Source organism: Agrilus planipennis, unplaced genomic scaffold, assembly GCF_000699045.2.
Source record: "Agrilus planipennis isolate EAB-ADULT unplaced genomic scaffold, Apla_2.0 scaffold42, whole genome shotgun sequence".
In the NCBI taxonomy this organism is placed as follows: Eukaryota; Metazoa; Arthropoda; class Insecta; order Coleoptera; family Buprestidae; genus Agrilus; species Agrilus planipennis.
In genome coordinates this window covers 638,496-648,232 of record NW_020438888.1, presented here as the reverse complement: position 1 = coordinate 648,232, position 9,737 = coordinate 638,496, and the positions used below count along the sequence as shown (strand labels likewise).

Sequence of the window (9,737 nt, the reverse complement as noted above, 5' to 3'; positions counted from 1 at the left end):
ACTAGAGATCGGACGTCGTTCGCACATATAAGGGCTGCACCTAGGTCGACGTTGAAAATTACCCCTAATAACGTGCTAAGGACGTCCGCTCCCTACAGATGACGAAAAGTACGCTAATAGATACCTATTGGTATTTAATTTATTTACATTATTATAATATACACATTGCACAGATGATATTATAATATTTTAATCTATAAACTGTTTGTTATGCAAAGTTTTCTACCTTTGTATTTTTGTGTAAATGAAAATAAATATAAATATTAAATTTGACAAAGTTTTCCTTTTTGTACTTTATCATTTCACACACCAAACAAGTAGCAGACAACTGAAATTTATTTAAATTAACAATTATTTACAACTGAAAATTTTAAGATAAAATATGAAAAAATTTGCACCAACAGGAAAAATATTAGAACAGGTCTGACATTTGTTAATCATGGATCACGCATACTACTTATTTGATGCATTGATTATTTAAAAAAAAAAATCAAACACTGATTAGTAAAAGTCGGGCATTGTTTACATGGTCGTTTTCTATTTCGGGGTCACAAAAAAAAAAATATATATATATATATCACCTTCACCGTGTTGGCAAAGAGCAAATTCCACCAAATCGATAGGTCAATATCAAGGATCATACCAAGAACGTGGATGACAATAATATTAAAAAGACAGCGAACTGCGTTTAAATGTGTACGTGCCTACAGGGTGCTCAGAAAATATATTTCACCCCCATTTTCATAACAAAAGCAATGTTTTTCTAGAATTCCATTTGTATCTGCGATGACGCCCTTCTAATCTTGTTCTAATTTCGTATTATTCTATTTTGTTTACAACTTTTTGTTATGTAAAAAAAAAAGGAAATTTCTACTGCCTTTCTCGGTCAAATGCCTTCAAAAAGTGTTACAAAACAATATTCCACTTTCTTCGCCGCAAAATAACCCGACTGTTACTTTCTCTAGACGAACTTTCTATAATTCTACATACGGATGAAACAACATCGCTTCAGTTTACTCGATCGCAGTGAATGATCTTCAAGTATGGTGATAGTTAAATAAATAAATTGTTTTCACGCTTCCCAAAAAGAAAAAACAAAAAATTATTTGGAATACATGCCTTCTAATAAAACACGTAAGCGTTTTTTTTTACATATATAATAAAGTATATTGGTAGTGTAGCAATAATCTGAATAATTGATTCAAAATAAGGGAAATTTCGGCTTTACTGTATAGCCTTTTAATTTTTGTTCCGAAAACATCGCTTTTACTGTTTTCATCCCGCTGCTAACACAGCTAACAACCCTGACGACCTCAGAAATATAAGTACTTAGTTTGTGTTGTCGTTTCCTACCATAACTGCTGTTTGCCATGCGTGCCTAGTGTAATAATTTCGCTTAAAACCTCTGATTATTATTACTGCAGCTGATTTTTCCGAAGAAATATATAGAAAGAGATCTTCAGGCATTTATTTAACAAATAAATTAACTGACCAACTCAAATTTGAAGAAAATGGAATTCAAAAAATAGAAATTATAAGAATTAACATATTTGATTATTTTTCTGAATGCTGATATAAAAACAACAAAAACAAGAAGCATATAAACAAGTACATACATCCAGTTATCTTTTAGTTAACGTAGGTCTGTCTGAAAATAAGTCTAATGCATAAATTATTGTGTCACAAAAGATCAAACAATCAATATCAATCGATATCAATTTGGCTAGTTACCGAAAATAAATTTCAATTTAAGAAATGGGAATCGAACGGAAAAGCTGATTCTGACCGAGTGAAAACAGATACGTAACAAAAAAATGAATCTGGAGCCAAAGTCGACTACCGTCCAGATACGGGCGAGGAATTCCCTAGGACGACCCTGTGCGACGAACCCTTACGCTTGGCGATAAGGAACAAGCACATGGACATCGCCAGGCTCCTGTTAGAACACGGAGCCGACCCTAACAAACGGTACTTTTTCGGGTCAGAAATAAATTTAATCAACGACCTGCAATACCTAGAACTTCTATTGACTTTCGGTGCCAACCCTGACAGTCGGGACAGGGCCGGACTTACGCCTTTAATGAAAGCAGCGAGACAACCGCAGGTGTGTAAAGAAAAACGTATAAATGAATAATATGAGTACCCTATGATGGTACTTATGGGAAACAATTGGGGATTCAGACCCAACACAGAATATTTCGCTACAACTCCACCTCTAGTTTTCAGTCATATAAACTATAGATTGGGTGTTGTGTCGGCTTACACCTCTAGGTACACCAACTTTCCCTATAAGTCCTTTACGACTTAAGGAAAAAGTTGGTGTATTCAGGTTCAAGGTTCTTTAAATGGAAGAGTACGCTGTTGCATAAAATGGTCGAATAAAACACCCTGTAACTATTTTTTTTATTTTCCTTCTAGGGAATGGAATCANGCATAATTAAATTTAAATATAATTTTAATATCGCACAAAAATTAACTGTTTGAGAACCTTCATTTTCCAAGTTATTATTCAGTTTTCTAAAACGACCTGAATAAGCCGAAAACTAGACGATTTTCGCAACACTTCAATTCGCATAAACAATTAATTCTAGAACAATACCGCAATGCATAACAAATTGTTCAGTTAACTTTACTATAAGTACAATATTCAACTATTTTCATTAGTTGTACCGTTGACCCAAAATAATTTAAATAATTAAAGTAGCACCCCCAATGTTTAACTAATTTAAAACTTTAAATATTTTTTCTATTATTATTTCGGCACTGATTGATACTATTTTTCTAATTTTTAATGACGATATAAACCGAATGGACAATTAAACACATTCGTTATTAATATCAACATCGGCATCGGAAAGCTCGTTCCTTATTCCAAACCAAAATAATGACTTTGCGCTACAATAATAGTAATTATTATAATAGAAAAGCTATATAATACGACAGTCGATTGTTTTGTAATAAAAAGTAATGGAAAAAACGGAGTAAAAATATCGACCCGCTAGTCGCCAGCTAGATACCTTTACAGTTAATGTTATATCAACCAAGGACAAAGTTACAGAAAGGATCAATAATCAGACAAATTAGTTTGTTAGGTAGATAAATGCAGGTAAGTAGTGAATAACATACGTTCCAGTTTATTTGCCTCTTGCGATACACCAGCTGGCACTAGTCAAACTGTTTAAATTTTATAAATAAAATGAGATGGTTAGTCTCTAAAGTGTTTTTGGATACATTTCAATATTCACCCACGGCTGAAAGATAGCAGCGAATTTTGAGACATGATTTAATACAACTACANTGTTAGACGCAGTTGAAAACAGCGAAGACGGCGCCGACTTCACGGTCGACATGCGACCAGAAGGTGGATTCTCCTGGGACCCCTATGTCAAAAACTACCTCCTGGGAATTAGGAAATACATCCTCAAAGACGACTTAAGTTCCCTCCCTCAAGCTAAAGCCAAACTCAGCAGGTAAGAATTGATTTAATTAACTGTAACTGAACTATGAATTACCTCAAATTATTGAGGAAAAATTGTTGCTGCTGTCACATCCTCGCCGGGAATCGAACCCGGGACCTTTCGCTTCACGTATCAGTGCTCTGATCAGTGCACTACAAAAGGCGACAGCTACAGCAGTAACAAAACGTACTTATCAGGTCACAGATTCGTCGTACTAATGTATACTATATATTAATTGTACAAAATGTCAATTTATTTTATGCAAAAAAGTATTGCATCGACTGTGTATCGAACCAGAAAAATGCCGACAAATAAATGCATATTTTTTATATGCTGTGAACGTTTTGCCGTGCCTGTAGCTACAATATCATCCCTAATAAATAGTTTATATTTCTATTTTTTTTTCAGATTGTACTGGGCAGGAAAAATACTACAGGCCGTTTCCATGTATTTTGTCCTGAGATTGGCACTATGGTAGTACATTATTTGTCAGTATTCTTTCTCATTAAAAAAGACAACATTAATTCGACTTCCTCATACGTCCTTACTATTATTTTTTTAATTTATCACTCTTATTAGGGATCGCATTTGCATTTTTTTTATTATTCTTGTATATACATGTATGTATTATGTCCTTTTTTTCGTTGTGTAACTGTACTTCACAAAACAAATTTAATAATAAAATAAATACTACTGCTTATATCAAAGTTAATGGTAGTTATTTGGAAAATTCACCAAGTGATAGTTATTATTATCTTCTGTTGTATTTTGTAATTGTACGAAGTTTTTTCTGTAAGCAATTTTAATAAATATTTAAATACATACAAAGTACACCTACACCAGTGTTATGAAAGTGTGTTCGTTACAACGGGATTCAAAATGTGTTACTGGGGTAAGTCAACGGGGTAAAACAAATGAAAATTTTTAGTGTAGAGTTTTTAGATTTTTAATAGCATCTCACACCTATAAACACAGCGTGTAAATTAAAACTCTGAAAGATGGGTCCATAAAATTTAAAGATTAAGGAGAATCGTGTCCATTTTCGAGGTTAAAATAATAAAAAATTTTGTTTGTCACTACTTAACCATCAATATATAAAATATCCTGTTCTCAATACAGTGAAAGTTGGTTATAACAACATCGGTTATAACCACAACTCTGATGTAATGTCAGATTCTAAAAGCCCCCCAAATTTGCTATTCTAGCCAACGCTAAAATATCGGTAATAACGACACAAAACTCGGATATAGTGAGTTATATTTTTATTGCTACAAATCATTGAAGCAGTCGTTTTGTTGCGGGTACTTCCCCGTCGACCAAATTAATAGTTGCTACCCCCAATATGGACTACATACCACTCCTACAAACACAGCGTGTGCAGTAGCTGTAAATTAAATTTCTCGAAAAGGGGTCTATAAAATTTAAAGATTAAGGAGAATCGTGTCCATTTTCGGGGTTAAAATAATAAAAAATTTTGTTTATCACTACATCAAGATATAGAATATCCTGTTCTCAATACAGTGGAAGTTGGTTATAACAACATCGGTTATAACCACAACTCTGATGTAATGTCAGATTCTAAAAGCCCCCCAAATTTACTATTCTAGCCAACGCTAAAATATCGGTAATAACGACAACAAACTCGGATATATATTTATTGCTACAAATCCTTGAAGCAGTCGTTTTATTGCGGGTACTTCCCCGTCGACATCCTAGTCGATCAAATTAATAGTTACTACCCCCAATATGGACCACATACTTAACACAAGATGGTTCAATTTATCTTAAAAATTTGCACCGGTTTTTACATCAAAATATCGCCGGTCTTTAGGGGAACGCTATATGCACCACCCACTGTATTTATTTTCAATCACCCTATAAGTGTCACGACGTGTTGCCTTGAGGTGTTCCGCAGATTTATATAGTTGCGGTTTTTCCTTTGGGTACTGCCTTCTTATTAGCACTTTCTAAATGAACTTTATACATTATTAAACGCCTCGGTAAGCCTTTGTCTTAAACAGTTTTATCAGTCTGACAACGTATTTCACGACGCGAACATCTAGCCCCCTGAATACGAATCGAATTGTAGCGACACACTTTTGTCAGTTCGAGTTACTAACGAGAACACGTATTGCTAATAGCAGAAATAAGTGACCAGAGAGGATAATAAAAAAATTTTTGTAACATAATGGATACAACATTTTAGAGAATAAACATGGTATGTACCTACCCTTAACTACTATTCAATATGACGATAATAATTGAATTTAAATTTGACAACTCTTCGTTAATTTGTTCAATTTTACTTACAATTGCTTCGAAATTTACGTCATTTAAAGTGGTGTAGCCACGGCAGGGGGGAGGGGTTACTCGATTCAAACGTCCCCCCCCCCCGTCCAACTACAAAAAGTTTTAATTATATTGCGAGAAAGAAATAAAAAGTTAATTCATCATCACCAACAGCCCTTCTTGTCTGACAATGTGTCCTACCGTAACCTTTCTCGCCTTTAAGGATATCTCTAACTCCTCCTTCTAACAATGCTAATGTCATGTTTTTAATAATATTAATCACGTCTTACATGTATGTTAATGCTTCTCCAACCCTTCTTCCTAATATTTATTTCTATACGTTGCTCTTTATTCAAACTCTGTATCATCCCAGTAAGTACAATTAACATCTTTTCCCATTTAACATTGTCACAAGCTTTCCCCAGATCTACGAATTTCCCTTTTCTATCTTTTTCTGTATTACAAATTTTATTGTACCAGGTTTAAGCATTTTTAATTTGACCCAGGGAGGTCACAAATTTTGTTCACAAGTCCGAAACATCCTGTACACAAAAAGCGTGTACAATATTGAAACATTTCATACCTACCGCCCTACAGGTACATTTCAAAAACAATTCCTATTGATTGCATAATAGATATCTACAGAGATATCCGCTAACAAACGTAAACTACAAATAAGTTATTTAATAGACTTTTGTATTTCGTGAAGTATCGGATCAAATATTTACGAAGATCCCGAGTACAATGGCGCTATAGATTTCCGTGCACCATGTAATTATTTGCTTTACGTTACTCGGAAAACTAATAATGGTCAACGGTTTCCCTAATTCCTCTGACGTGCGTGCTTTTAATACAAAGTATTCACCACGAATGCATCAGTAGTTTGAAGTAAGTAATTGTGACAAGATAAGTTACTCTAACAATTCGACACACCCTGTATACGAGTATTTATCAAGAGAAATATTGAAGTTGTGACAGACGTCATTCAACAAATATTTTATTTATATACAATTATTTACAGTCAAAGTATATTTTGCAAAAGAAACCTACTAAAACGTTTCCTATAGTTTTACTTGTAAAGTTAAGCAAGGTAATAAAGATAATTTTTAATTACCTATTAACTTTTGAAGCAAAAACGATCAATAAACCACGAAAATTTTTTGAAAACAATAAAAAAATCACTTCTTAGACATGAAATTATTTATGCATCGATTGAGTAATTAGTCAATCCCCTTTTTTGTTCCCAGGCCCCCTATTATGTCTCCGATTTGGTCTGACGTAATTTCCGAACCGAAACCGCTTACAATCGAGGACATCTTCCTGGAAGAGACAATGGGTGCACCGAAACAGTTACACAAGAAACAACCCTTCATAGAAATAAACAACAACAGTATGAAGGATGTTTCGATGAACAACATTGCCGAATTTTATAAAGATACAACGATTTTCATCACCGGAGGAACCGGGTTCGTTGGCAAAGCACTGCTGGAAAAACTTCTGCGGACTTGCTACCAATTGGACAAGGTCTATCTGTTGGTGCGGCCCAAAAAGGGCAACCAAGGTGATCAAAGACTCAAAGAACTGATAGCAAACCCGGTAAGAAAACGACAGTAGATATTTTTGAATAAATAGCAGGGTGGCTTTTTTATAGTTACTCTTCCAAAAAAAATAAATTTTGGTATAAATCTAGTTTAAATTTTCTTATTCTTTTATTACAAAAGGTGTTCGACAGAATTCGGGAAAAAAATCCAGAAATATTTTCCAAAATCTACCTCATTCCCGGAGACATGAGTCAACCAGGGTTAGGCCTTTCAGCTAACGACAGGAACACCCTAATTCAACAAGTCAATTTAGTTTTCCATTCGGCAGCAACCGTCAGGTAAAAGACTACGATCTAAGTTTTTTCATTTTTTCAAATTCTAATAACACGGGAACTTTTTCGATTTCAGATTTCACGAAAACCTGAAAGATGCCCTAACACTTAACACCCTTGCAACAAAAAGGGTTCTAGACGTATGCAAAGCCATGAGGAACCTCAAGGTAAAAATATATCTATTTCGTTCATTCATTCATGGTATACTAGCGTCACGCAACAAAAAATAAATTTTTACACTTTACCGCAAATACCAGACACGTTTTCTATAAATATTCAATAAGGTTTCACATTCTCTAATTTGTATAAATATTTTGTTGGTAACATTCTGATAGAATGTTAATTCTAATTAATATAGAGTTAGAAATATTTGAAAATATTACGCACTATTCTTAACAGCAACTGATGAGAATTTTTGTCGTATCATTTCAGTCAAATCATAATAAATTATTTTGCTGACGTAAGAATTAAACAAAGAAAAGTTTTTGTTTTCGAGAGTATTTTGTAGAAAACAATAGAAACAGAGCATATTTAACTCATTTATGACATTAAAGTAAACTAGTTCTGCACAGGTTTCTAATCCTGGTATTTTTTTACTGTTGTTGATTAATACGTATACCTGTAGAAATTCTTAATGAGGTAATTTACTTCATACATCTACTTTACACATATGTACCAGTACATATAAATTCGCTCTAGATTTACCTACACATATATCCGCGTTGGCTGTGAAAATCTAGAGCGCCTATTTCCAATTTTTATATACATATGCAGCTTTCTAATGACGTGTGGCGAACTGTTTGTGTTTTATTAAGTACGGAATAATAACAATAAACAATCACTAATAGTAGTGGTTGCAACCATGAACCTCTCCACGAACATGAGTTAGATAAAACAGAAGATCAAAATGCCTTATTTAAAACTATTTATTTTATAGACGCTGTGTTACTTAAGTTTCAATTTTTGAATAGAAATAAGCAAAGGCAAAATCAGATAACAAAATACGAATATTTTGCATACCTATCATATTTAAACATTCAACAAAATTATTTGTTTTATTTTTTTATCCGTTAATTCGACTTCACGCAGGTAATAATGGGTTCATTTCTACCTCGATAATTAGCATATTTATTGAAAGGTAGCAGTTATGTAATTAAACGTACCCGTAATTACCTTAAAAAAACTGTAAAAACACCTTTCCTTAACTACCTCGCGATGAATCATATAAATTGCAACAATTATTTACTTTCTTTATCTAATAAATTATTAATTATTTTAGTGTTTCATTCATGTATCTACCGCGTACAGCAACGCTGACAAGCGCGATATCCAAGAAATCGTTTACAACCCCACTAGAGACCCTGAAGCCCTTCTTAACTGTATCGATGCCCTTCCAGAAAATATTTTAGATGAAATAACAGATAAATTAATCGTAAGTAATAATTTANTTAAAATTAACTAATCCGGTAATATTGGATTTTTGCATTCTTTCTAGTGAGCTTCAACTTTTTTTATACGCAGGCATTTGATGTGTAACTAATTCGCTTGGAATTAACAATTTTTATATTTAACAGCATATTTAAACTAATTTTACTGTGGCACGTCTTACTGCATGGAAAAAAAATGACAATTACAATAAATTCCTTAATTCAAATGAAATTAGTTTGAGTAAAAGCAAAACAAACAAGACGAAAATTAGTATTTTTTTTAAGGATCTGATAAAAAAGCGCAGGTAAATTATTGCAAAGTGTGATATATCTGTAGTTAAAACAAAAGTATTATTTACCCTTTATAATACTGCGTATTATAAGAAATCATGGATTGCAATGATGAAAAAAAAATTTTCGCTACGTATGTATCTGATGACTAGAGATCGGACGTCGTTCGCACATATAAGGGCTGCACCTAAGTCGACGTTGAAAATTACCCCTAATAACGTGCTAAGGACGTCCGCTCCCTACAGATGACGAAAAGTACGCTAATAGATACCTATTGGTATTTAATTTATTTACATTATTATAATATACACATTGCACAGATGATATTATAATATTTTAATCTATAAACTGTTTGTTATGCAAAGTTTTCTACCTTTGTATTTTTGTGTAATAGGCAAT

General features: G+C 33.2%; 2 protein-coding genes across 3 annotated transcripts; both read left to right on the top strand.

Moving 5' to 3' along the window:
* The first annotated feature begins 1,823 nt into the window (after positions 1 to 1,823).
* Positions 1,824 to 4,165, top strand: LOC112906821. The gene is made up of 4 exons (XM_025981804.1): positions 1,824 to 2,104; positions 2,419 to 2,431; positions 3,305 to 3,470; positions 3,867 to 4,165. Exons 1-4 carry the CDS (start codon positions 1,919 to 1,921, stop codon positions 3,934 to 3,936), a joined length of 435 nt encoding a protein of 144 aa, XP_025837589.1. The 5' UTR covers positions 1,824 to 1,918; the 3' UTR covers positions 3,937 to 4,165.
* A 1,291-nt stretch (positions 4,166 to 5,456) lies between these two features.
* Positions 5,457 to 9,684, top strand: LOC112904003 (putative fatty acyl-CoA reductase CG5065). 2 transcript variants are annotated; one of them, XM_025981714.1, is made up of 5 exons: positions 5,457 to 5,676; positions 6,995 to 7,343; positions 7,469 to 7,626; positions 7,697 to 7,787; positions 8,900 to 9,684. In XM_025981714.1, the coding sequence occupies exons 2-5, from the start codon at positions 7,005 to 7,007 to the stop codon at positions 9,080 to 9,082; spliced, it is 771 nt and encodes a 256-aa protein (XP_025837499.1). In that variant the 5' UTR covers positions 5,457 to 5,676; positions 6,995 to 7,004; the 3' UTR covers positions 9,083 to 9,684. The 2 variants fall into 2 exon arrangements, with proteins under 2 accessions (XP_025837499.1, XP_025837500.1); XM_025981715.1 differs by lacking the exon at positions 5,457 to 5,676 and adding an exon at positions 6,735 to 6,837.
* The last annotated feature ends 53 nt before the right edge of the window (positions 9,685 to 9,737 follow it).